Raw genomic sequence first — 26,620 nt, 5'->3', positions numbered from 1 at the left:
CTCAGCAAAATATCTCAGCTTTTGCTCAGGCATCACAAAGTCCGTATCTAAGGACGGCCGTGGAGGACGGCCGACAATCTTGTCGAACCGAAAGGCTTTGTGTCACGATAGACGTTCATCGCACGCAGCTCAAGCGAAATAAGCAGATTAAATGATCTGACTGCAAGTCTGTGTGCGGGGGAAAGGTATTACACTCGCGATCAAAGCCTCCGTCTCTGCATTGAAGAAGAATCGAAAGAACCTGCTTTCTGGCAAGTCATCGTCGCTCAATCTGAAAGATTGCGCCGGAGGAGCAGATGTGAAGACGAGATACTGATCTTGAGTCTGACCTTGTCGAAGTTCTCGTTGACAGCGTTCTAAAGATCTTTTGCAGGGTCTCACTGGTGATAAAAGACTCCTTCTCCACATCCTCGGCCAGGAGCGCAAGGTTATCCTCAGATGAGGCCTCGGACGGTGAAGACCAAGACAGGTTCGAGGTAAATTGACGAGGGGGGTCCATGGCGAATGAGATATAGGAGAGTTAAAAGGCAGACAGCTTCAAAAAGAAAGGCACTCACGTATGAGATGAATGACGTGGAAAGTGGTAAAATCCTTTTTATGCCTGGATGTACATTATCATGTAGTTTTAGTCCTTATCGATTGTGGCGTGACAGCGTCCACACTAGGGCCGCCGATTCAAGAATCAGCAAATCAAACCAGAAATGGAATTTCACCGAGAGTTTTCGATAGTGCCAGATTGATAGAATATCAATGGAGCCTCTTGCAATCATGCGAGCAATTGGAAAGAAACTACTTGACGACCTTGCACCTTTTAAATGAGGCGCCACCAAAGTGTCAACATGACGTCTGGGCGGCAATACAAGTACCATTCGCTCTATTTAAAGGCGACTCCTACTTTGGAAGGCATTCTATTCAATTGTGATCTTCATCGTTAGAAACTCAGAACAACTACTGAGTTCGGACCGATACCTCCCTAACATAATGGCTACATCCGCCAAAGAGCAAGCAAAAGCCCAAGGTCAAGAGGACACCCGCAATCCGGACATGGAAAACAAACCCTCAGAGGCCAATTACTGGAGCGGCATTCAGCCTCGCTATATGAGTGTCGAGCAAGAGAAGGATTGTGAGTACAACCAAAGGGGTGGTCATCTTCGTGTCCATGAGTGGGGGAGGAACATGAGAGGAGCTAACCCTTTTTTTTCCAATTTCCCCTTTGTCTAGCTCAGTATGATCTTGAGGATCTCGGCAAGCCTGAGATGCTGAACCGGAATCGATTGCTACGGCAAAGGCCACAGGATCCGAACGAGTACACGCAAGGGCCCGTTGAGGGTTAGTTCTGAAGATCAGGGCGAAAAATGGACGATTTGCAGACGTTGGCCGGGAACATTGTTGAGCGCAAGTCCCTTCCTCGAGTACAGACGAGACGAGGAAGGAACAATGAATATCTATGGCTTGTTTCACAAGCAGTTGTAGGTGGCCAAGCAATTGAATGAGAAAATACGATCCATCTCCAAAGGTTTTCGGCAGAACCGATCGCCATTAGACTAATTAAATCGAAGAAGACAGTCTTTCCTGCCGTTCATCAGCTTAGTAGTACACGAATCTCTCCTGTGGTTCGGGGGAACAATGCCCGTAAGCTCCACTGGTCGTCCCTGGCGTCGCCGTTCTCTTCGCCACCTGCACCTGGTCTTCGTGATGACCTTCCGCTGCGACCACTGATCATGCTCCCGCCGGTGCCAAGACTTAGATGGGTCGCTCCCCGAGCTTCATCAGCGGCGATGATCATGCCTTCGACGAATTCGAAATCGCGGCAGAACGCCTCGACAGCATCCTCGGTTACGCTTTGAACCAGCGATGCACTTTGGATGCGCTTGAGGTGGTCAGTAGCATCCATCAAAGCCGAGGGAAGGAAATCGTCAAGTTGTTGACTAGATGCAACCAGGGCCTCCGGTTGGAAAGCGGCAAGTTTGGTCAAGTCTGCGAGTTGGAATTTCTGCTTTTCAGGCTGCCCAGGCAAATTCTTCTCCATCTGCATCTCCTCATTGGATTTTTGGGAGAACGGCTCCAGGGCCTTGAGAAGAGTTTCTAATCCAGACATTTCGAGAAGGAACCGATGCTGAATGTCAAGTAGATTTGTACGAAGCGTGGAAAGTGCCGACGAAAGCGGCGCATTGTGCGTGGTGCTAGCAAAACCAAATGGCTGAATTGCCGCGCGGGCCGCGAGGAGGATATTGGTCTGGTAGATGGTCTGCGCCGTGGGATCCTTCAGCTTATTTGAGGAGGAGCGAGCGAGCGTCAAGAACGGATCAAACGCAACGCGAAGCACCGGCGTGAACCTGTTCTCCTCGCCATCGGAATCTGACAGCTCTTCCAAGTCTACTGATGTTTCATATGACTTGATGAGAGAAAGAAGGCTCTCGAGAGCATCGAGAAGGAATTCCGGAGGCGACAGATCATCTGGAGGAACAAGCGCAGCCTGATCTGCAGATAGCGCACTTGCCAGATCACGCATCAGCTGTTCAAAATGATTGAACGTAAAAGTCTCCAGTGCCTGCATCAATTCAACCAGACTCGACTGAGGGCCAATCAATTTGGAAAACGTGGTACGGTAAAAGGCAAGTAGGTTGACCACCTTGTAACAAGTGACAGGATCATCGTGACCTTGGATCACTAGCTCAACCCTTTGTCGAAGTGACCGAGCGACACCAACCAGATCACGATTGACCAAGTCGCTGAGAGCTTTCCGCCCATCGAACGTCACTTCCTCCTCGTCCTCATCAATGCGTGCCCACGGCTCACTGCTCAGACCAGCCTGGATTCCTCGAGCAAGCTCCTCTCCATCGGCAACAAAGAGAGCTTCCAGGGCCTCCCTCTCTGACACTGTCGTGGAATGCACCCAAGCGAGCATATCACCGACATATCGTAGCGGGTCATGCGCTGAAAACTCGATCGGTTTCACGCTTCTGTCACCTCCAGCACCACCCGCAGTGGCGCCAGAGATCGCATCCGTCAATGCGTAGTGGAACGAATCCGACAAGACGTAGTCACGCGCCTCTGCGAAGAAATCCAGACAGCTGTGGAATAAACTCGGCTTCTCCGCTAGCACGCGTAGCGCTCGACGAATGGAGCTGCTAATTCGAGGATCTTCCAGATTTAGAGACTGGAATTCTTTTTGAATCCACCGATACAGTTTCTGGTAGGCAGAGTTCAAGTGTCTGGTGCTCAGTTCCATAATTTCTAGGCCCAGCCGCTGGTTCTCGCCGCCAAGAAGAAGCTCACAATCATGGTGGACTTGTTTGACGCGTGCTAGGATATCGAAAAACCGGTCATCGATGGGCTGATCACTTGCCGTCAGTACCATGAGGTCATCTTCAGGGACAAGAAAGTGTTTAGAAAAGGCATCCAGCAACTTCTGCTTTGTCTCGGTGCTTTGTTTTTGTTCCATCAACGCTGTCGCCTCCTCCAGCACGGGTGCTGTCTCTTGCTTGGCCTGTCCAATATGTTTCCGCATTTCATCGCATGTCTGATTGAGGGCGGAAATGACGCTTCCGATGCGTTTCAATTGCTGTGGAGGGGACTCAGCCTTTGAGCTTCTGCTAGAGAAATTGGGACGAAGATGGAGTGCATTCATACTTCTGCTACAACCCCAAAATCTCGGACAATTTCGGCGTTGCTTTCAATGACCTCTTTCTGCACATCGAGTCGCAATTGGCGTCTTGTCTCGGCCGTGTTGTGGATTCCCCGTAAGCTCAGGGTCTCCAGCGCATCGCGGATGTCGGAGTCGGCGTATGACGCCGACAGCACGGACGTGAGACGATTGGACAGCACCGTCGAGCGCTGAGTTTGCTGGGGAGGAGATATGGGGGATGAAGATGACGAGCCATGACTGAGTCCAGAAACAAAATAACTCGACATGATGGTTGGCGCATGTGAACCTCCCTGAGTGGGGGGTAAAGGACAGCTTCGTGGGCGACAAGGACAGACCGCCTTCGGCGTATCTTATCGCACATGGAGCGACGCATAACTATGATGTGGTGTGGAGCCTTAGAAATGAACTGATTATCAGCACTTTCCTCTCACTTCAAATAAAAAACTGTTCAATGGATTCCTACAGCGACGATTCCCTGGCCTCCCCTACTAAAGCTCGCCAGGCCGCAATTCAGGCAAAAGATTGGGCCTACGTGAACTCCTGGCTCATTCAACACTATGCGCCGAAGTCGGTTCCTCCTTTTGAACGCAATGAAGATACCCTGCGGGTACTCTTAGGGCTGGCGGCAGCTAATGACGCCGCGGACGAGGAAGCTGCTCTTCAACATCATGCAAAGAAGGAGATTCTCGACTCCCTCCAAGCTCGCAAAGTGATTGACGCGAAAAATGCCCATGACCGGCAGAAGGAAGAGATCTTGGACGAACTTGAGCTGTGTCTGGATGAAGCGAGTCGAAGCAATCTGGAAGATCTCGCAGGTGTAGCAGTCAATCTTGGTCACACCTCCAACCCCACATTGCAGGGCCTTGGTCAATCGATTGTCGAGCTCACAGCAGAGGAATTTGACGCGCAGAATCAGCTAGCAAAGGTGGAAGAGTTGCACCAATATCTCCGAAAGGAACTCGAGCGGCTACAGCACGATCTGGAGGGACTCAAGTCCAGTCCGTCATATGAGGCGCCTGCAGAGACCCAAAGTTTGACATCTGAGTGGGTGCGCAGCACAAAGATACTCAGTGCCAGAATTGGCGAGTATCAGGATCGAATCGCCTCGCTTGAACGCTCTCAGCCAAAGGGCCCGACGCTCCAGGAGGTCGTGGTCGAAGAGGAGCAGGTTGTCCGTTTGGGAAATGACGTGAGATCTCTTGAGAGACAAGTGAAGGCTTTCCACGAGTTTCCAACAGACGTAGCTGGAGCACGGAGGCAGTACAAGGAGTCTGAGCAAAGGCTCAGTCAGTTGGCATTCCAGCGGGATGCATTGCTCGGTAAATCAGTTCATGACTCATGAAGTGGTGGCAAAGCTGAATCTCTACACAAAAAAATATTTCTACGTCAAAGGCTCTTGTCTCACAGCAGTAAGCTGCTTTGGTATTCCCGATATGATTCCTTGTGTAGACCCTTGTAGCTATGAATATCTCGATCCGTGACGTGTAAGAAATGCGTAACCGGAGAAAGTTTCGAAGAGGTAATCAGCCTAGTGTCAAGGTCCTTCGTCAAGACAGTTTATTTGTCCATGTCGAGAGCGGACTTGACCTTGTCTCCACTGTAATCAAAATCATTAGCTTGCTGTTCGGGAACAAGATTGTTGTCTGGCAAGTCAGCATGTTTGTATGTGTGGCTTACATGGAGCCGCTAGAACCACCGTGAGCCTCATTGTCGTGAGCACGCTGAGTCTTATCGAAGGCCTCCTGGGGGGTGCTCTTGCTGTCATCAGGCTGGAGACCACGAGAGACACGGTCAGTGGTGTCGGTGACGGTCTCCTTGATCTTCTCCTGGGTAGACTTGGTGGAGTCAGAAGTGATCTCCTCCTTCGCCTCTGTAGTGAAAAGGAAATCAGCGGCAAAGGCATTATCCGAGACGGCAATCAGGGTACATACTAGTGGAAAAGTCTTTGCGGCCGGCGTCAGACATGTTGGGGATTGATTTTAAAATTGTTGTCTTTTGAAACTCAAAGTTGAAGGTCAGGGGAGGCAATTTCAAAGTGGATGGATGTGAATGGTAGGATTGTTGAACAGGGAAGGGGGAGAGGAAGAAGAAGAGAGATCCTGGGAAGTTGGAGGTTTTATACGGATTGTAGTGCTTCCATGTGATACCGCGCAGTATGGCAAACAAATTGACAAACAATAGCTATGTGACGTGACTGCCTTGTTGTCTACACCTCTTGTCAACGAAAGTGTTTGATGGAATTTACACATGATGCACGGAGAGTTGCCTTCACTAATGCTAGGGGCTGGACCATTCTCTTTTCATGAAAAAGAAAGTCCAGGGGGAACTTCCAGTCGATGCCTACTAAGAGTGACAAATTTGCTGTAACGTGAAGGTAGAACGCAGTGTTACACAAACCAACGCCATGGACTAACTAATAAGGACAGCCCAGTCGTTCGTAGTAGTGGAAAGAGTTTCTTCTTGTGAACTGCTATGATAGTAAAGCATTCTTCTTGTAGCAAGCAAGGATGTCAAGTATTAATATATCGTAGTGTAGAGGAGTGTGTACTCATGTTACTGTCTAGAGCTTAGCTATAGAATAGTGGATCCTGATCTGCCGAATAAAGTTACCCTTCAGCATATAGAGTCACGTGAGGATCGATAAATACTGCAGATTGCCGTACTTAATGAGTACAAGTTGGGAGTGAGCAGTGCATGAAATTTACTCTTGGGCTTCCTCGGGGGCGAATCGAGCGTGTCTACCCACAGCAATCTCGACCTGACTCATTCAAGATTCCAGGTCGGTGGGGGTCGAGTAGATGCCTGAGGAGGAATCCCGACTTCCTCAGCCGGAAAGGTCTCCGCACGGCTTAGCTCTTTATTACCCGATTTGGTCTAGTGCGATCTGCCTCCCACGACGGGGCAAGCGGTCTCGGTTTGCAGTATCGTCTCCGCTCAACCACGTCGCCACTCATCTATTGATACAAAACCCGACTTCTGATGGTCACACTTGCTTTAATTTGTTTCCTCTACTATGACCACTCGATATTTGCTTTTTTCCTTTGCGATATGCAACTTGCTCTGAATGTTGACCGTTCATTTCCTGAGTCTTTTCTAACGCTCCCTCAATTCTTGCTTCGCCCTCAACCTTTCAACCACATACGACCCTCTTGAAAGGCTCGCCACCAAACTCGTCAATGCTTGCAACGCCATCGCCCGAGTCCTCCTCAAATTGGGACTTCGCTGAAGTCTTTGATCTGCTCAGCTCCCCTACAGTCGCAAGCTTTCCGTCCGGTCCACATGGCCATGCATCGGGTGCTCCCCCCAGTGAGGCCCCCAGTGAGGCCCCCAGTGAGGGGCAACCCAGACAAGTCAAGCCGCAAGAAACCAGTCCGCATCCTGTGACTGAGACCTCAACAAAGCTTGGGGACTTTGGCTTGTTGTGGTCTCTGCTTAGCCGTGACTCTACTTTATATGAGAAGGCACCGGCTTCCCACGACATCCGACATTCACCTTTCCATTCTCATTCGTCCCGCACGTCAAGTGACCTACCCAAATCTGCAGTCCACTTCAAACAGCCTATTGCAAGTGGCTCTCAGAATTCCCAACTGTCGAAACAACTCGAAGCACTTGGCAACTCTAATCAAGAGCAACCCGCGAAAGTCATATCTGATGCTGCCCAAGCGGATTTTGTGCCAATCTCGCGCTATCCTGTCAAGTCTTCACGTCACCAGACTAGACCCGAGGCCTTAGGATTCGGGTCTGAGCCGGCCCCAACCAAAGCAGTCAACCTCCGCCATCAGACAAACGATGTCAAACAGAAGAAAATCAATTCTAAGCCCATACAGAAGAACATTGGTTTCCGCGCCGAGGCCGAACCGATGCTTTCTGAGCCTAGCACCAGCGCAGACTCCGATACTAGCTCAAGCACTATCGTATTCGATCAACCCATCACGAAGAAAGCTGGTGTCTTAGCGTTTGTGCCGCCTCAAGTAGGCAGCAGCGACGTGCGACGTGGTCGTGACGAGACGCCTCCATCCTCTTACGATGAAGGGGATTGGATGCTCCGTTCAGATATCGTCCAAAATATCATCACAACTTCAGCAGGTATCAAGGTTCTACCCGCTGTCTACAAGACCGGTGAGGAGCGCCGGCTGGGTCTGGTGACAAAATTACTTCACGAATTCCCTGACTATGCTCGACTGGTACTACAAGTCGGCCGATCTCCCACCGCTATGAGGAGGGTCGACGAGCCTCGACCTATCCATGTCTTTGTCGACATGTCAAACGTACGTCAATGCATTCGTCTATTCCTTTTTTGATCGAGGCCCTAGCTAATCTAAGTAACAGATTATGGTGGGCTTCCACGATTCGGTAAAAGTTTCGCGGAATATCCCTGTTGCCACTCGCATTCGGCGTCTACACATGTCCTTTTCCAACTTCTCTTTGATCATGGAGCGCGGCCGCACCGCCGCTAAAAGAGTCTTGGTTGGCTCGGATCGCCTGCCGGCCATTACCGAGGCGGAAAAGCTCGGTTATGAAGCCAACATTTTAGATCGTGTGCACAAAGTCAAGTACACAACCCCACGACCTGTCAAGGGCCGAAAGGCCCCTGGTTCCACCAGTCTCTCCTCGTCTGGACCTGAAACGGTTGGCGCAGGAGCGGAGCGGTGGGTAGAACAAGGTGTTGACGAAATTCTTCACCTCAAGATGCTCGAGAGTATCGTGGACACTGACGAGCCATCGACCATTGTCCTAGCGACCGGTGATGCCGCGGTCGCGGAGTATTCTGGCGGATTCATGCGCATGGTGGAACGAGCTCTCCGGCGCGGTTGGAACATCGAATTGGTGAGCTTCTCGCAAGTGATGAGTTACTCCTACCGCAAGAAGGAGTTTCGCGCGAGATGGGGTCACCAATTCCGGATTATTGAGCTTGATTCCTATGTGGAGGAACTTTTTGAGTAGGCGAATCTTGCTGCTCTTTTACCATCTCATCTCTTAATTTTAGTCAAGTAGTAGTGGCATCTCATTCTTGATGACCAGCTTTTATGATAAGGATTGAATCCATTACTATTCATTTCGTTGGGTTTTTTTTTGTATCTGTAGACCTTGCCACGTACAGTGGTGATCGTTCCCAGCTTCCAAGAAGTGCTGGTCCCTCCGCCGACTGTTGGTGAACGTCATCGGGTGGTGTGACGGCTTTCCGCCGGTGCCATTGCACGTCCACGACCGGCTGGAACAGGGCGAAATTCTCTCAGATCACGACACAGTGTTCATTTCGTATCTCGATTCACCAGTATCTTAGCTGCCAGCTGCATACAGGCAGTGTTGGATTCAGGATTCCTCAGCAGGTTCTTGAACGAGCTTACTGGCCGTATTTGAACATTTGCGATTTGGACCGGTGGGGCTCCATCTCAAATCTCTCAGTTTGGGCCGACGAGCTTGAACTTTACCCTAGGCGTCTCGGTGTTTGAACGTGTGCCCCATTGCGCGACTCGGAAATCAGTTCCTCATACCTATACCAAGGTCAATCTTCTCCCTCAGAAATAGGATTTTGGTTGCGCTATGTCTCAAGTCACGATGGTGGACTTTTTCGGCGGGGCAATTCGGGGGGTGGTGCCACAGGGCTGGATTGACGGCAGGTCAGTATACTTACCTTGAAATGTTGCTTCTGGATTGAACCTTCTCTCCAAAAGAGACCGTGGAAGCAAATGGACTGACAATCGTACAGCGACCTCCGTGAGGTCCCAGATCATCAAGAGCTCTTTCTATCTCCCAGCACGCTCTCCACATTCATCATGGAGATCAATCAACGCGTGTCACGAGAAGAAGCCCTCTCCACCTTCGCCACCATCAACCACCAGCATCCTAGTCTGTCCACCGCAGGCAACGGTGTCGCAACTTGGACCACCCCGGAGACGGTCGATCAAGGTGCAGCACTGCACCACCTGAATGATCTCTGCGACGAAGGCGATGCGATGCAGATCGTGACCCCGCCTACACGCGTGGTTCCGGCTCGATTGTCGGGGTCAGCGCCGCCTGGATCGTCCGTCACCGCGTACAGGGGCATTGTGCAGTTTCTGACGACGGGTCGGCGGCGTGGCACAATCGGTGCTGTTACTGACTCGGCTGTGGCTGGAGCGGCGATTGACGGGCCATCGTCTGGTGGGGTGCAGGTCTCCAAGGTAACCTGTCATTATCTGTTGGTGAGGCTGGAGGCACAGGAGACTGATTTGGTGATGTTTTTCAATGTGCCACATGAGGAATTTGATAAAAATGGCGACGCGCAGGGCTTGTCGAGGGAAGAGGCGGTTGGGGAAAATACCGTGGCCGCGCTGGTTGATCAGTTGGAGATTCGCGACTGGAGTTTGTTTGTGTGATTGTGAATATGAAAAAAAAAAGATGATGCAGTCGCAGATTACGGAGCGTTGAATCACTTCTGCCAAGTTTTACTGTTGTTACACTGACACCAACTAGAATGGCACCGTGTCAGCAGGGAGGCCACAGGTCAGGGAAGACATGGCTTCGATTGTAGTAGGAGGAGTACTCGAACATGAAATTGACTGATGCACTTTCTTTAAGCTCAGACATCTCACTCCAGCTGTGTGGGGATATAAGAAGCAATGCCAGCTTGCCATAGTCACATTGAAGAAGGAGAGAAGCTTAAAGGAGGTAGGAAAACAAACTCAATCGCTAATTTAAAATGCAACAGCCACGCGCACACACTGAATCGACAGGGTCGTTGTTCAGAATATTCCCCCATGTACGGTGCAGGTCATCAAGTCATCAGCGACTGCCGATCGCCGCGTTCAAAACACAAATTGGTCAAGATCCCTCGTCACATCCTCCAAAATCTTCTTCGGACCGGGAACTACTGCACTCTTCTTGGGTGAAACGTTTCGGGGTTTCGGTTTGATCTGTTGAAGCATTCCACGACATGTACCACATCGAGAACGTCCAGTATCAATGCTCTTCGAATGACGACGGTATTCCTGGCCGCAAGAGGTGCAGCTCCACACGTATTTATAGTCGATCTGATACGTGTGCTTGGTCGTCACGTGGATCTGACCTCCATAGAGCGGGTGGTCACGCATCGCTTCGGCACACTTCACGCCCCAGTTCTTGAAGCTGGCGCCATGAGGATTGTCATGGACGTTGGATATCATGTAGTTGGCCAGATGGCAGTACTCGTGGGCGAGTGTATTGATCAGTCGATATTCGTCGTCAATGATCTTCTCAGCCAACTCGATGCTTGCATGGTGTTTGATCTGGCCCATCCCCCGGGTTTCCCCATTGGGTCCACGTGAAACGACTCTCTCTCCCTTCCAATGAGCTCGACCTGCAGTTGTGTTGAGAGTCTTGGACCAAGTGATCGTAACGCCACCGGTCGATTCTGCAAGTCGACTGACTTCTCCGCCGGATGCAGCTTGGTCCAAGGCCTCGAGGAAGGCTTGGGCAAATTCTGCCTTCTTGTTATTAAACGATAGACGGCGGGCCTTTGCTGCTCGATTCTTTTCCGCCTCGGCTTTCTTGATAGCCGTCTTGCTAAGCGGCTTTGGTGTAGTCGGCATCTTGTTGTCCAGCTTGCTCGTGGGCTCCAAGTCACTGCTAGAACTCGACCCGCGGCTCCTGCGCCCGCTGTCCTCGTCGCTGTCGTCAAAGTCTCGGAGCAACTCAATCACGGTGCGACTGGTTGATTTTTCCTTGCGCGGCGAGTACTGATCATTCCAGTGGTTGGTCTCCTCTTGGCTCCAGAACTCATCAACGCTTTCGCGATGAGGAGTAGCAGGAATACGGACTTTCTTCTTGGTTGGAGAGCGCAGACGTGATGGCCTGGGGCTTGCTGGGGGTGTTTGCAACTTTTTATCTGTCACTTCGTTCCCCTTCGGGAGGCTTTGGGGTTTCATTAATGAGCTTTGAAGTGTCAGCCGAAGTCCAATGTCAATCTGCGAAGACATTGTGGGACACCTACCCATCCGTTTTTAGCTGTGGCTCAGAGAATGTGGAATTTTCGCCTTCCAGAGTCATTGCATTAAGCTTTGTATGGAGGTCCCGGTCTTCCTGAGACACTGGTTTGAGGTTGTCCCGGACCGTTGAGGACAATCTTAAAGCTTCAGGAATTCGAGGGCTCAGCTGTAAAGGCTTACTCAGTGGCTTATCATCGGTCTGATCCGTCCTAAGATCAGGACTCGGTCGTCTTCCTCTCATTAATCTCCTGCGGACAGATGGCGGAGGAGGGGGTGGTGATGGAAGCTTTTCTTCCTCTGTCTCAGAAGCTGATGTTTCATGGAAACTAGGGTCTTCATTGTCACTGACAATAAAGTCATCCAGAGAGTCAAAGCTATTGTCCTCACTGTCTCCTTCTGTCTCTGATTCCGCGTCATATCTTCTCAAAGCCTTCTTGTCTGCGCGTGGTGCGCGGTCTGTCGGAATTTCTCTGAGGGGTCGCGACAGCGTTTGTCTCGTCGGTGATGCTGATTCAGTAGGACTCTGCGTCTCCCTGTTTTGCTCTGGGGTGTTTTCCAGAATATCATTTTCCTTCTCGTAATCGTCTGTTTCCAGCTTAACAGGAGGTCTTTGACGTGGTGTCTGGGTGATAGGAAGAAGCAGAGAGTTGACGTTGGCTGCTTTGAGGGTTCGGGCTTTTTTCTGCTTCTTAGGGAGATTGGGGTCGTGCTCTTTCGTGCTTCCCTCTTCTGAGAAAATGTCGAAGACCAAACTGGATCCCCGACTGTGACGTTGAAATGAAGGTTTGGACTGGGTGCTGGTGCTGGTGTTACTTCCAGTGGATGAACGGTGGTTGGCATCTTGCTTGTCTGCAATCAAGTCATGGGCTGGCGTTCGGTCACCAGGTGCTCCTCTTTCTTTCAAGCTTTTTTGCCGCTGAAGTGCAGTAGTCAAAGGATTTGATGTATTCAATCGTGCCATCGTGGATCAGATGCGGGCCGTGTGGGAGTGCTGTTTTCTGCTTTCAAGGCACACTTTTTGGTCAAAGAAACTTCCCCCCTTCTTCAGAAGAGGAGCTTTGCTGGTACTCAGTCCAGTGTAAGCTACCGTCAGACGGCTTTTTGGTTGTACCAGGCGTGGGTTTAGGCCAACCAAGATGCTGCATCCTAGATCTGTTGGAGGTAAACCTGTTGGCGGGCGGACCGTTGGCCGGGTAACCTCTTGGCCTTATCCTAAGGCGTATGAACTGGATACACGGAGAAAGGGGAGACCCGAATCAAGACTGCAGGCACGTATGACCCACGGAAATAACTGGATGAAAAGTCGAGATGTCTTATATGAACACAACTAAGAGGTAAATATACATTGTAAGGATAGGTCACTAGATTGAGTTCTGGAACGCAGGTCTAAGTGCCGGCTCAAAATCTACCTGCTCGAGGCAGATTTCAGTCAGAACCTGTTATATTCATTAGCGACAGCTCAGAAAAGGACATTAAAATTCTACACTTTTGGTGGTACTTGTGTTTTCAAGTTAAAATATAACATAAATTTCCTTATTCAATCAATGTTCCATGGTATTAATGTGAGAGTCGACCGTTTTTATTAGGTTCGACCATGTCGGAGGGGAGGACTTGTAGGTTGTTCTTCGTAAACGCATCACCTCACACCAAGAACCCAGAAACTTGATCATGATGACCGTCTATCGTGGGTGTGAAAGTTGTAGGAAATGGAAATACCAATGATGCCAATAATCTACCAGCTCTGAACTCGCAACAGCACAGCGCCCAAGCTAGGGGTAGACACGACTTCCATCAGTTTCTCCTGGGCTACATCATGCTTTGGTATTGGAAATGGACAGCTGTTTGGTCAAACAAGCTTTTCTTTACTTTAAGGATGTAATTGTATTGAAGCAATAGGTAGTATAGAAGACTACATCTGCAATCGAAAGCAAGGTACCTCTTGTGGGCTAGCCAGGGTTTTGAAGAAGGGAATTACAGCTATCCCGCGTCTGAAGTTTGAATCCAGAGATCAATAACCCCGGATGTAGGCAATAAGTATGAACTCGATGATGGAGTATTTCCTGATACTATAAGTAGTCAGGCACGAAATCTTTAGCTCTTCTAACACTGTCTGACGAACCCTAGCGAGCAAAAGTAGGATTTGTGCACAGAGAAACAGAGAACCTATGTCTTCACTGGTATTCACATGTTGCTTCAAAAATGCTGTGTATTAGTTCAAGTCTGTGTTTACTTCCCTGGTTCTTCAATAGAGGAGTCCATGACATACTCTCAATACCAGCAATCCAGGCGCTACTAATCCAACATGCTACCCAGATGCTATTTCTATTCACAATGTTGCAATTTGATGAGCTTTTTCAAAGCTTATCAGCCCCACCGTCGAGAGCACTATCCTTAAGCAGGTAGGACACTGTACGAACCAAAGTAGCTTGAGGGTTACCTAATTAATCTCTTTTAATCGACTCATCCATTCACAGAGGTAACTTGACGTGCAGATACTGAGTCGCATTGCCTTTTTACTATAATAAACTCTCATTTCGGATACGGGATGGATCTATTTTTGTCCATATATGGCCTATGCTAGTATACCTTACATTTTGCAGTGATACAACGTCCTCACCAGTATCAGTCCCAACGTTCCTCGACAGGTCATCATCGTGCTTTGAGGCAGCACCTACTCACAAAGACCTCCCCTTGCTCCATCTCCAGCTTGGCTAGAAAAGTGCTGTTCTTCAAAGAGTCTCTAGAGAACCAGAGAAATTCTCGATAGGTCCAATTGGCAGCATACAAGCCTAGGGCCGCTTGCAGCCTGTATATATTTCCAGGATCAAGGGAACGTATTTCTCGCTGTTCACGAGAGAGTGATAGAGTGTTAAAAATGGGATAATGGATACTCTTCTCATCTGTGAAATGTGCAGTCTCCTCTGTGACCGGGGGGGGAGAGGGGGGGGAGGTGGGGGCATTTAATCCACCGAAGAGATGCCTTGTCTATTCTCAAGAGGGAGTGGAGAGATTTCGATCGTTTTCAGGTTTGATGTCCATGATATAGATGCAGGTGTAGGAAGTTTCTGTCAAGCGGATTCCCTGCGGTGTACCAATAGATACCAGTTGAATCCACTTACCTGGAGGAAGTTATCGCTTCAGGGTATCAGACAAATCGATACCTCTCTGTCTATTACTTATTCGTATCTTTGCCATCACAAGTCACCCTCGCAGTCTGCAAGTAGGCATAAGGTCAAGCTTAACGTTTGAGCCGGGCTGTATCCGTTTGAGGACCAGGACTGGATCTCCTGGAGAGCAGTGCTGATAGGCGGACATGGCCTTCATACATCGAAGACACCGGACACAGTTCCTATGTGAATCAATCCTCACACAGTTGATTGACTTGGACACCTGCATCCATTAATTAGGAAGAAGGGTCATGCAGATCTTTCAGAGACGCCTAGGTAGTCCCCCTCCAACCACGGTAGACATCGATCTGATGAACCATGGATTCCATAATCGTCCACTACAGTGTCTGAAAGGTGCCAGTTGCCTCCTCAATGATGAAATGGACAGGGGCTCATTCTCCAGGCGTACAACATTGAGGGGGAAGGGGGTAAGTCATTCAAATTTATATGGCTATCTCGAGGGCGAGAATGGCCATCCACATTGCTCCGCAGTAGAGTGAGCCATTCAATAATTCGTGAAGTGGGTTGGTTTCAAGACCCTAGTTAAGGGCACGACGAGGTCTAGCCTCTGCGGGTTTGACTACTCGTCTCCGCAGAGTCTGACAGACTTCAAGTCGGGACCCCCCCGCTGAGCGGCTTACACTATTGTCTGTATATAAAAATAACCTACCCGGTGACATCCGTGGTATTGTTACGCGTCTTGGTCGATGGATTTTTACCATGTCAACAATGTACTAGAGTTGTACTCTGTACATGACAGTAACGCCTATACTCGATGAGATGCTCTATAGTGGCTTTGCGGTGCATAATACCGTCCGCCTTTTGCTCACCACCTTATGATAGCCAAGTGCATGGCTATCCAAAGGGGGCCTTTGCATACGCTGATACAGTAGTCGTCCACTGTGGGTCAGGCCGGTACCTGTTTTAGCCCGGGACTCAAAGTTTGTACTCACTTATTACATACAAACATCCAAAGATGAGACCGGCAAATTCAATACAAGAAGAATCTCATACTCCCATCATTGATCCTGCCCAGAGTCGCCCTGAGAGGGGGCTCTTCAAGACGTAGTTCGATGCATCCGGCCGACAGATCGAGAGTAATCAGCAACGACATCGGGTGTCCCTCTTCCGTATCCATGATCAATCAGCAGACAAAAGTACATCTGGGAGACGGTGGAGTCATTTGCCACCTCATGCTCCCTCTCTCTCTCTCCACAGCCTCTGTTCATCACGGTAATGAGTTACTGATTGTCATGTTGAGCACGATGCGCCTGATCTTCTGAAAACGGTATTCCAGTCATTAATGCGACAATCTCGAGGCGTACCCGACCGGACGCTGGCAAATTCACTTCATCTTGGCATGCTGGGCTGGCCCAGCGCCACTTGAAGAAGGATTCGAGTGCACCGAAACTGGAAACAAAGCCAGGCGTAAATACTCAAAGGGGATAGGGGAAGACCCGCGACCGGAAGATAGAAACCGACGATCGGTCTCCACTTTCTTGCAGTCGATGTGTCGCTGGTTCCTGCGGCGAATTATGATTTGGGCGTCAAGCATTTTGCATCAATCTTGAAGCAGTGCCAACCTTCGAGTGGCTTCTGCATTTGATTCGGGAACATCAATTGCATGAGAGATTTGGCTCAAGGGATGTATGTAGGTAGGGATCGAGCCTAGTTTTGATCTTTTGTTGTTCTGAATCTGTAAACTTTCAAGTGTTTACTATACATCTTGGAGGTGTACAAACTGAGTGTGCAGTATATGAATATACACGGGCTATATCCGTTGGTGGAATCGTTCAAATACATAAAGGCTGTAGCAAATTTAGAAAGGCGTGAATCGATGGCCGACGAGCGCTCGTAGAAGCACCGAGACTGGAGGAGCTCATTGAATCACGGTCGGGTGTCTTCATAAAGAAGTCCACCGCCTGGAAGTCCACCTCGTCGAGATGATCTGATCACTCCTCCGTATCTCAGAACAAGCCTTATCATTCAATAATGTCACTTAGCGTCAGGAAGTCCCTTTTTAAACCGTGAACAACGTCAACTTGTATCTCATCGATATATTGAAATGCCTGATCAACGATGGAGTTTACCAGATGTACCTTTACAGAACCCAACCTTGAATGGATGCTCGTACCACAAATATATAGTCGACCTAGCACTGGGCTCTACAGTAGTATTGCCCTGCAGCTGAATTGATCATCCATCATCCACATGCTACCTACCTAGCCTCCAAGAGGTCGACTATTATTCAAGCCATCAACAAGTGCCAAGACCCGAACCAAGTCCACAGCCGTCATGGAACTGGTTACTCAAAAGGCCCATGCGGAAGGAGACTTCCGACTATCTCTCATCATTCGTCGGCTTTTGAACAGGCGAGGGCGGAGAGTGACGATCGCAATGCAACAAAGACGCTACCAAGTCAAGTTCCATTTCTTTTCCCTTTTTGTTTATTTTTTTTTCTGGACTTCGTGCTAGATCCACTCTGAATGGTGCGATTGTCAAAGTTTGGGACAGGTGCTTCGAACAGCTGGGCTGACCTGATAGCGAGCTCCCATGGTTCAAGAAAGGTGCGCCGGTCGCGGGGCATGGACATACTACTGAACAGATTTAGGTGTCTTTCGTCAACCAAGGTTTCTTTTTATTTATTTTACACATCTGTTCACCCATACATGACACTCATTGGACCCAGGTGTCTATGTTGATGTGGTGCCAAATGAATGTATGTAGTGAGCATATAGACTACCCACTAATTGAACAAAGAGAATATTAATTGACCTCGCAGCCACTGTTGTACAGTCAGTCTCTAAGCGGAAGTCTATATATGTAAATGCTGGGCGTTCATCCGGCATTCTGCAACCAGTTACCGCTTTGCAAGCATATCAGTAGGGTACACTGGACAGCCAACGCTTTCCTGAACCCGAAGCTGATCGGGCTGTACAGCAACAGCTAACAAGCTATCGCACTTGGACCGCGATGTTCAAGTGTGCTTCCAAGGCACAGTTGGGGGGAGGCTTGAGGTTCGATCAAGGAAAGCGGAGCCGTGAGCTCGAACGAGACAGCCGGTTTTTGGTGCGACTGGAAATGTCGTGGAGCGGTACCTCTGGATCTGTGGAACGGTGGAACCTATCAGAAACCGGCGCTGGGGCTCGGTCCGGTAGAAGCTCCAACGGTAGACAACGCCAAAGCGACAGATTCACCTCCCCGATGGCGTTCCAGGAGGGGGGGGGCGCCGAAGGCCCGAGAGATGCTCTGTGACGAACAGTCCCGACTTGCTGGTGGATTCGCGGGCTTTACGTGAACGGTACGGTATGGTCGCTGCTATTAATGAAGTGGCAAAGTTTTTCTGTTTTTGTGTAGGTCCTGTATTGTATGGTATGGTTATCGAAACCTGACGCCCGACAAGGTTTTAGACATGATACAATGCAGGTCCTCCACCAAGTGAACGATGGGCGAAAATGGAGAATGATCATCGCCAAGCGATACACTCGAAGCATCATGGGTGAACGGAGGCTAAGCACCAGGACTGGAGGACTGGGTAGAAGCTTGGAGGTGATTGTATCAATCTGAAGCCCCGAAGGAGTTCCAGTGGTAGGAGATAGTGTAGGTCGCCAGTGCTCTAGGTACATAGTCGAACCCGAGGATACACATAATGAAAAGTGAGCAGCTGGGCAGTGTTATGTCGATGCTCCAGTATGGCATCAAGGTACTGGCGTAGTAACCCTATATGATAATGAAAGAGTACACCGTGATGGACATTGTCGATTTCCGTCGACAGACAAGATCGGGAAGCGAATGGAAAAAGCATCAAGACCTTCTTCCATGATTCCCCTCGTTGTTGCATAGAGACGAGGAATGGGAAGATCGCGTCGGCCACCACTCAACAGTTATCCCTGCGTGCCGGAGTGGGAACGGTAACAGGGCACGAGCAAATGAGGGCATGCCACAGGCTCCCAAGAGGGCCGGTGGAAGATACCCGCTCCGACCACATAATCGATGACTTGGAAGACCGGAACTTGCAGGCGGCGGGACAACCTCATAGGACATGCTGGGAGGCTGCGGGTGGGGCAGTTTTCAGGGGCCGTCGCAATGTCCGTGGATTCTCCAGGAGATTGGCTCAGTCTCATTGGTGTATGGCTAGCGGTGGAGCTTAATCTGGATCATTGATCATTGGTCGATAACATTAGGATCTTGTTTGCGCCATGATGGTGGAGACTTTGAAGCGGCCTAGATGTGTCGAGGTTTGCAGGGTGTGTCTGGACGGGTATTGTGCATACTGTATACTGGTATGATTAAGTCACTCAAGTGTACCGTGACTGGTAGAATGAGCGGACCACGAGTACTGTAAAACTCCCACCAACAAAGCGCGAGATCATCGACAATACTTGAACATGCAGTCGATATATCTACGGTCGACACATCCAAAGATATATCCATGTACAATTTCCCGACTGAAAGCTGCATACAAAATAAAGACAGAGGCGTAATAAGTTACATATAACGACTTTCTCTTCAACATCTGTATATACCCTCGAACTTGGAGGGTTGGATGACAACGGTCAACGATTCTGAACGCAACGGACGCACAAGCGGGACAATTACCTTAGTACATATGTATGAGGCACAGTATATGCAATGAGGCCCCGGAGTTGCTTCCTGCCCCCGTGATCAGAGCTTTTGACTGTAGGAACGTCGAGAGTGTAAGTGACTAGGAGTCAACCGTAAACTTGAGACACTGATTGAATGGGCTGGTCCCTCAATCTCACAGATTGGTTTACTAACCTCTCTCCTCTGGGCCATCATATTGCAAGACACGCGTCCGAAGAGTAAGAAACCGACTACAATACTCCACTGGCGTGTGGAAATGACTTCTGGCTCCGTACCCAATTACCCATAAAACACTGTAATACATACACAGCAGATGTGGATGACTGGATGTGCTGAGCAATACCAATGCCATACAGACGGTCCCTGAGCATGATCCACCATTACAGGTTTTCGCTGACCAATGACTGGGACGATACATGCCATTCCAGCCACGCAAAGGGAGGAGCCAAGTCCACCGGTACTTGCCCATCGCCCATTCCCCCTGGTCAATACACTGTAACAGTACACATGTAAATTAGCTGGAAAGAAGCCAGCCCACAACCCCCCGATCCCAAAATAACAGCAGTCGCAGCCCAGCCAATATTTTCCCTCCTCCCTCACAAGCCTCGCCTGCCTTGTCCTCCCCCCAGGCCTTCCACTTTCACTTCCAACCTTTCACCCGCCCCTTCCTCATTCCATTCGTTTTCTGATCTTTTTTTTTTCTCTCCTACCCTTCTACCATCCCATCTTCTCTTGCTGAGGCGACACTTTCGTTTCTTTGAGGAAGGTTCGGTGAAGGGAAAGTGCTATCGATTTTCTGATCGCATTTGCTGCCACCCTGTCTTTCGCTTCACTCGTTGCAACTTCCGATCGAGTTTGAGACTCACGGATCCAAAGTCTCTTCGTTTCGACTCGAACTCCTATTTTAGCAACCGTTCAAAACACTTTCACTCCGTCTCAAGCATCATTCATTCCTCGCCCATGCAGCATTAAGCCGTTGTCAATCCAGAGAACAAGTTTAAAAAAAGACCTTGATCTGTTCGCAGTTTCTTCGCTGTTCGATATTTTGCATGAGTCGTGGTTGAGGTCAGTCTTGCCGTGCATTTAGCTTTGGAAGAGGGTCTGGTCTCAGAGAGAATCAGCCTCTAGCAGGGAAAGCTTGGAATATTGGAGCTGAGACCACCAAAAATAATACAGAGCTTGAATCCAGCATTCAATTGCGACTCTTTCAATATGTCCGGCTACCAGCAGCAGCAGCAACAGCAGGCGGGCCACTATGAGGATGACTACGGTCATACCGGAGCCCACGGCGATTCCTATTACCAGGATGAGCATGCTGGCCAGGCATACTATGACAACCATGAATATGGTGATGGGTATTATGACCGAGGGTATGAGATGCCTTTTTGATTGATGAGCTTTCTTGGGGCTGCGGATGGAAACCTTCTCCAACGCAGTGGGCTGGACGAATGTGAACTGATACGCTCTCAAATAGTGCTCCGAATGCCTACGCTCAAGAGGGAGGCAACCAAGATTATGCCGAAGGAGGGTACTATGAATCCGGTCATCAGGATGAATACTACGCCGATCAGTACTACGATGCCGGTCAAGCTGGCTACGGCCGCGGTCGACGGGGAAATGAATCCGAGGAGGACTCGGAGACTTTCAGCGATTTCACCATGAGGTCCGAAACCGCTCGTGCCGCCGACATGGATTATTACGGGCGTGGAGACGAGCGTTACAACAGCTACACTGATAGCCAGTACGGTCGGGGAGGATATGGATACCGCCCTCCCTCATCGCAGATCTCATATGGAGGAAATCGGTCATCAGGTGCCTCTACTCCCGTTTACGGCATGGACTACGGAAACGCGTTGCCGGCTGGCCAGCGTTCGCGGGAACCCTACCCTGCCTGGGCCTCTGATGCGCAAATTCCGCTTTCCAAGGAAGAAATCGAGGACATCTTCCTCGACCTGGTCAACAAATTCGGTTTCCAGCGAGACAGTATGCGGAACATGTACGACCATATGATGACCCTCCTAGACTCTCGGGCATCTCGTATGACTCCTAACCAGGCACTTTTGTCCCTTCACGCCGATTATATTGGAGGCCACAATGCCAACTACCGCCGCTGGTACTTCGCCGCGCATCTTGACCTGGATGATGCGGTGGGCTTCTCCAACATGAAACTCGGCAAGGGCGACCGGAAAACTCGCAAGGCCCGCAAGGCTGCGCAAAAGGCAGCTAAGCAGAACCCGGAGAACGAGGAGGCTACCCTAGAGGCTTTGGAAGGAGACAACAGTCTCGAAGCCGCGGAGTACCGCTGGAAGTCGCGCATGAACCGGATGTCTCAGCACGACCGCGCCCGCCAAATCGCTCTGTACCTTCTGTGCTGGGGTGAAGCAAATCAAGTCCGCTTCTTGCCCGAATGTCTCTGCTTCATCTTCAAGTGTGCCGATGACTACTACTCCTCGCCTGAGTGCCAGGCCCGCGTGGAACCAGTGGAGGAATTCACCTATCTCAATGAGATCATCACCCCTCTCTACCAGTACTGCCGTGACCAGGGATATGAGATCTTTGAGGGCAAGTATGTCCGTCGTGAGCTCGACCACAACAAGATCATTGGTTATGATGACATGAACCAGCTCTTCTGGTACCCTGAGGGAATCGAGCGAATCAGTTTTGAGGACAAAACGCGTCTAGTCGATCTCCCTCCCGCACAGCGTTGGCCTAAGTTGAAGGATGTCGTGTGGAAAAAAGCCTTCTTCAAGACCTACAAGGAGACTCGGTCTTGGTTCCACATGGTCACTAATTTCAACCGTATCTGGGTCATCCACTTGTGTTCATTCTGGTTCTTTACTGCATACAACGCGCCGACTTTGTACACCCCTAATTACCAACAGCAACTCGATCAAAAGCCCGAGACTGCCAAGGTGCTCGCAGCCGTTGGTTTCGGAGGTGCCATTGCCGGATTTATTCAATTGTTTGCCACTATTTGCGAATGGCTCTATGTCCCGCGTCGATGGGCCGGTGCTCAGCATCTGCGCAAGCGTTTCTTCTTCGTTCTTGCGGTTTTCTTGATCAACCTGGCTCCCGGTGTCGTGATCTTCGGGTTCCTGGACAAGCTTCCCACTGGTATCCAGAAGCCGGTTGGTCTGGCACTGGGAATTGTCCACTTCGTTTTGGCGCTGCTCACCACCGTCTTCTTCTCGGTTCAACCGTTGGGCGCTTTGTTCGGCAGCTACCTCAAAAAGAATGGTCGGCAGTATGTGGCAAGTCAGACATTCACGGCTAGCTTCCCTCGTCTCTTTGGCAACGACATGTGGATGTCCTACGGTCTTTGGGTGTGCGTCTTCGGCGCCAAGCTTGCCGAGTCTTACTTCTTCTTGACTCTGTCCCTCAAGGATCCCATTCGCATTCTTTCTCCAATGCAGATCTACCAGTGCACCGGTGTGAAGTATCTCAAGAACATCCTCTGCCACAAGCAACCGCAGATTCTTCTCGGTCTGATGTTCTTCATGGACTTGACGCTGTTCTTCCTGGATAGTTACTTGTGGTACATTATTTGCAACACCATCTTCTCCGTCGCCCGGTCATTCTACCTGGGTGTTTCCATCTGGTCTCCGTGGAGAAACATTTTCTCTCGTCTGCCTAAGCGTATCTACTCCAAAGTCTTGGCGACCACAGACATGGAGATCAAGTACAAGCCCAAGGTGCTTATATCTCAAGTTTGGAACGCTATCATCATCTCCATGTACCGTGAGCACCTGCTGGCGATTGATCACGTCCAGAAGCTTTTGTATCATCAGGTTCCATCTGAGCAGGAGGGCAAGCGTACACTTCGTGCTCCAACCTTCTTCGTCTCCCAGGAGGATCAGTCTTTTAAGACCGAGTTCTTCCCGGCGGGTAGTGAGGCTGAACGCCGTATCTCCTTCTTCGCCCAGTCGCTTTCGACCCCGATGCCCGAGCCTCTACCTGTTGACAATATGCCCACATTCAGTGTCCTCATCCCGCACTACTCTGAGAAGATCCTCTTGTCGCTTCGCGAGATCATCCGTGAAGATGAGCCGTACTCTCGTGTCACTGTTTTGGAATATCTCAAGCAGCTTCATCCTCATGAGTGGGACTGCTTTGTGAAAGACACCAAGATCCTGGCCGATGAGACATCTCAATTCAATGGTGAATACGGCGAGAAGGGAGAGAAAGACGCCGCCAAGAGCAAGATCGACGATCTGCCTTTCTACTGCATTGGTTTCAAGTCCGCTGCGCCTGAGTACACCCTCCGCACCCGTATCTGGGCTTCTCTCCGGTCTCAGACCTTGTACAGAACAATCTCCGGATTCATGAACTACAGTCGGGCCATCAAGCTGCTGTACCGTGTGGAGAACCCTGAGGTTGTTCAGATGTTTGGTGGCAACTCTGAGAAGCTGGAACGGGAACTGGAACGGATGGCTCGCCGCAAGTTCCGCATCTGTGTCTCTATGCAGCGTTATGCCAAGTTCAGCAAGGACGAGCGTGAAAATACCGAGTTCCTGCTCCGCGCCTATCCTGATCTCCAAATTGCCTATCTTGATGAGGAGCCCCCTGTCAATGAAGGTGAGGAGCCGCGTTTGTATTCGGCTTTGATTGACGGCCACTGCGAACTTCTTGAAAACGGCATGCGAAAGCCCAAGTTCCGCATTCAGCTCTCAGGAAACCCTATCCTTGGAGACGGAAAGTCCGACAACCAGAATCACGCCATCATCTTCTACCGTGGTGAATACATTCAATTGATTGACGCCAACCAAGACAATTACCTGGAGGAGTGTTTGAAGATCCGATCTGTTCTGGCTGAGTTCGAAGAACTGTCCACGGACAACGTCTCCCCTTACACTCCCGGTGTTCCGTCGCCTGAAACCACTCCAGTTGCAATTCTTGGCGCCCGTGAGTACATTTTCTCTGAAAGTATCGGTGTGCTCGGTGACGTTGCCGCCTCCAAGGAACAGACATTCGGTACCCTCTTCGCCCGTACTCTTGCCCAGATTGGTGGCAAGCTTCATTATGGTCACCCTGATTTCCTCAACGCCACCTTCATGTGTACACGTGGTGGTGTGTCCAAGGCTCAAAAGGGTCTTCACCTAAACGAGGATATCTACGCTGGCATGAACGCTCTTCTTCGTGGTGGACGAATCAAGCATTGCGAGTACTACCAATGTGGTAAGGGTCGTGACTTGGGTTTCGGCTCCATTCTGAATTTCACCACCAAGATCGGTACTGGTATGGGTGAGCAAATGCTTTCTCGTGAATACTACTACCTCGGTACTCAACTTCCTCTGGACCGCTTCTTGTCCTTCTACTGCGCCCACCCTGGTTTCCATCTTAACAACATGTTCATTATGTTGTCTGTGCAAATGTTCATGGTCGTCCTGATCAACCTCGGTGCCCTGAAGCATGAGACCATCACCTGTCGCTATAACCCCGATTTGCCCATCACCGACCCTCTGGAGCCCACTTATTGCGCGGATCTTGTTCCCATCATCAACTGGGTGAACCGCTGTGTCATCTCCATCTTCATTGTCTTCTTCATCTCCTTCGTTCCATTGGCTGTCCAAGAGTTGACGGAACGCGGTGTATGGCGGATGGCTACCCGTCTCGCGAAACACTTCGGGTCATTCTCCTTCATGTTCGAGGTGTTCGTCTGTCAGATCTACTCTCAGGCTGTGCACCAGAATTTGTCCTTCGGTGGTGCTCGATACATCGGTACTGGTCGTGGTTTTGCAACTGCTCGTATTCCATTCGGTGTTTTGTACTCTCGATTCGCCGGTCCTTCAATCTATCTGGGCGCGCGTCTTATGCTCATGCTCCTGTTCGCTACGACGAGTGTGTGGACTGCTGCTTTGATCTGGTTCTGGGTATCGCTGCTGGCTTTGGTTATCTCGCCATTCCTTTTCAACCCTCACCAATTCTCCTGGAATGACTTTTTCATTGACTATCGCGATTACCTTCGTTGGCTCTCGCGCGGCAACTCCAGATCGCATGCCTCCTCTTGGATTGGGTTCTGTCGTCTGTCTCGAACTCGACTCACTGGATACAAGAAGAAGCTTCTGGGTGTCCCCTCTGAGAAGGGTTCCGGTGACGTTCCTCGTGCGCGCTTCACCAACATCTTTTTCAGTGAGATCGTCGCTCCACTTCTCGGCGTCGCAGTAACCCTCATTCCCTACTTGTACATCAACTCCCGCACCATGTTCAGCGATGACCCTCAATATGCTCCTAATGCCATTTTGCGAATTGCGCTCGTCGCCGTTGCCCCTATCGGTGTCAACGCCGGTGTCGCTGGAATGTTCTTCGGCATGGCCTGTTGTATGGGACCTATCTTCAGCATGTGCTGCAAGAAGTTCGGTGCAGTTCTTGCTGCCATTGCTCACGCCATCGCTGTTATTGTTCTCCTTGTCTTCTTCGAGGTCCTTTTCGTCCTGGAGTCCTTCAATTGGCCACGCACCGTCTCCGGCATCATTGCCATGATGGCCATTCAGCGCTTTATCTACAAGCTGATCGTTTCGTTGGCCTTGACTCGTGAGTTCAAGAACGATCAGTCTAATATCGCCTGGTGGACCGGCAAGTGGTACAACATGGGATGGCACTCGCTTTCGCAGCCTGGCCGTGAGTTCCTCTGCAAGATCACTGAGTTGGGCTACTTCGCGGCCGATTTCGTCCTGGGACACACGATCCTCTTCTTCATGCTCCCCGGGCTCGCTGTGCCATACGCGGACAAATTTCACTCCGTCCTCTTGTTCTGGCTTCGTCCTAGGTTTGTTACTTTCCCTCAACAGCCACTATCCCTCCCATACCTTTCGGTTTGCTAATCTAGATGATAGTCGTCAAATCCGCCCGCCCATCTATTCCCTCAAGCAGTCGAAGCTGCGCAAGAGGCGTGTGATCCGGTTCGCCATCCTTTACTTCGCCATGCTACTGCTTTTCCTCGTTCTTCTCATCGCACCAATCGTCGTTCGCAACATGGGTCTGGATACCAGCTTGCGCAAGTCCCTCTACAATGCTGTTGGTGTCAAGGCAAACGGACTGGCTCTCCTCCAGCCTCTCGACAAGGGCCTCAACGACACGGTGTCTTACTACACCGGCAGCGGCCTCCCCGCTGGTTTCTCATCACACGCCGTTGTCACTCCCACTGCAGGAAACTTTGACTTCCAGCGGTTGCTGTGATCTGGTCAACCCGACCGTGTATGAAAACGGCCTGTACAAACCTTACTGTTCTGCATCTCAATCCTTCGTCTATTACT

The 26,620-nt window shown here is 50.2% G+C and overlaps 10 protein-coding genes across 10 annotated transcripts; 6 read left to right on the top strand and 4 right to left on the bottom strand.

Moving 5' to 3' along the window:
• Positions 1–147: 147 nt before the first annotated feature.
• POX_a01735 (uncharacterized protein) lies at positions 148–499 on the bottom strand (the record flags this gene model as incomplete). Its single annotated transcript, XM_050110659.1, has 2 exons — positions 148–329; positions 382–499. The coding sequence occupies 2 exons, from the start codon at positions 497–499 to the stop codon at positions 148–150; spliced, it is 300 nt and encodes a 99-aa protein (XP_049974427.1).
• A 482-nt stretch (positions 500–981) lies between these two features.
• On the top strand, positions 982–1,334 carry POX_a01734 (uncharacterized protein; the record flags this gene model as incomplete). Its single annotated transcript, XM_050110658.1, has 2 exons — positions 982–1,123; positions 1,222–1,334. The coding sequence occupies 2 exons, from the start codon at positions 982–984 to the stop codon at positions 1,332–1,334; spliced, it is 255 nt and encodes an 84-aa protein (XP_049974426.1).
• A 248-nt stretch (positions 1,335–1,582) lies between these two features.
• On the bottom strand, positions 1,583–3,915 carry POX_a01733 (Conserved oligomeric Golgi complex subunit 6; the record flags this gene model as incomplete). The annotated part of the gene is made up of 2 exons (XM_050110657.1): positions 1,583–3,565; positions 3,634–3,915. The coding sequence occupies 2 exons, from the start codon at positions 3,913–3,915 to the stop codon at positions 1,583–1,585; spliced, it is 2,265 nt and encodes a 754-aa protein (XP_049974425.1).
• A 185-nt stretch (positions 3,916–4,100) lies between these two features.
• POX_a01732 (uncharacterized protein) lies at positions 4,101–4,991 on the top strand (the record flags this gene model as incomplete). Its single annotated transcript, XM_050110656.1, has 1 exon — positions 4,101–4,991. The coding sequence occupies one exon, from the start codon at positions 4,101–4,103 to the stop codon at positions 4,989–4,991; it is 891 nt and encodes a 296-aa protein (XP_049974424.1).
• A 215-nt stretch (positions 4,992–5,206) lies between these two features.
• On the bottom strand, positions 5,207–5,614 carry POX_a01731 (uncharacterized protein; the record flags this gene model as incomplete). The annotated part of the gene is made up of 3 exons (XM_050110655.1): positions 5,207–5,246; positions 5,327–5,519; positions 5,581–5,614. The coding sequence occupies 3 exons, from the start codon at positions 5,612–5,614 to the stop codon at positions 5,207–5,209; spliced, it is 267 nt and encodes an 88-aa protein (XP_049974423.1).
• Positions 5,615–6,825: 1,211 nt separating this feature from the next.
• Positions 6,826–8,593, top strand: POX_a01730 (uncharacterized protein; the record flags this gene model as incomplete). Its single annotated transcript, XM_050110654.1, has 2 exons — positions 6,826–7,917; positions 7,979–8,593. 2 exons carry the CDS (start codon positions 6,826–6,828, stop codon positions 8,591–8,593), a joined length of 1,707 nt encoding a protein of 568 aa, XP_049974422.1.
• A 600-nt stretch (positions 8,594–9,193) lies between these two features.
• On the top strand, positions 9,194–10,008 carry POX_a01729 (uncharacterized protein; the record flags this gene model as incomplete). The annotated part of the gene is made up of 2 exons (XM_050110653.1): positions 9,194–9,270; positions 9,360–10,008. The coding sequence occupies 2 exons, from the start codon at positions 9,194–9,196 to the stop codon at positions 10,006–10,008; spliced, it is 726 nt and encodes a 241-aa protein (XP_049974421.1).
• A 429-nt stretch (positions 10,009–10,437) lies between these two features.
• On the bottom strand, positions 10,438–12,556 carry POX_a01728 (uncharacterized protein; the record flags this gene model as incomplete). The annotated part of the gene is made up of 2 exons (XM_050110652.1): positions 10,438–11,542; positions 11,601–12,556. The coding sequence occupies 2 exons, from the start codon at positions 12,554–12,556 to the stop codon at positions 10,438–10,440; spliced, it is 2,061 nt and encodes a 686-aa protein (XP_049974420.1).
• Positions 12,557–17,735: 5,179 nt separating this feature from the next.
• POX_a01727 (uncharacterized protein) lies at positions 17,736–18,017 on the top strand (the record flags this gene model as incomplete). Its single annotated transcript, XM_050110651.1, has 1 exon — positions 17,736–18,017. One exon carries the CDS (start codon positions 17,736–17,738, stop codon positions 18,015–18,017), a length of 282 nt encoding a protein of 93 aa, XP_049974419.1.
• A 2,562-nt stretch (positions 18,018–20,579) lies between these two features.
• Positions 20,580–26,543, top strand: POX_a01726 (1,3-beta-glucan synthase component FKS1; the record flags this gene model as incomplete). The annotated part of the gene is made up of 3 exons (XM_050110650.1): positions 20,580–20,737; positions 20,842–26,133; positions 26,201–26,543. 3 exons carry the CDS (start codon positions 20,580–20,582, stop codon positions 26,541–26,543), a joined length of 5,793 nt encoding a protein of 1,930 aa, XP_049974418.1.
• Positions 26,544–26,620: the final 77 nt, after the last annotated feature.

Source organism: Penicillium oxalicum, chromosome I (assembly GCF_001723175.1).
Source record: "Penicillium oxalicum strain HP7-1 chromosome I, whole genome shotgun sequence".
Taxonomy (NCBI): domain Eukaryota; kingdom Fungi; phylum Ascomycota; class Eurotiomycetes; order Eurotiales; family Aspergillaceae; genus Penicillium; species Penicillium oxalicum.
This window is presented reverse-complemented; position numbering and strand designations above follow the sequence as displayed.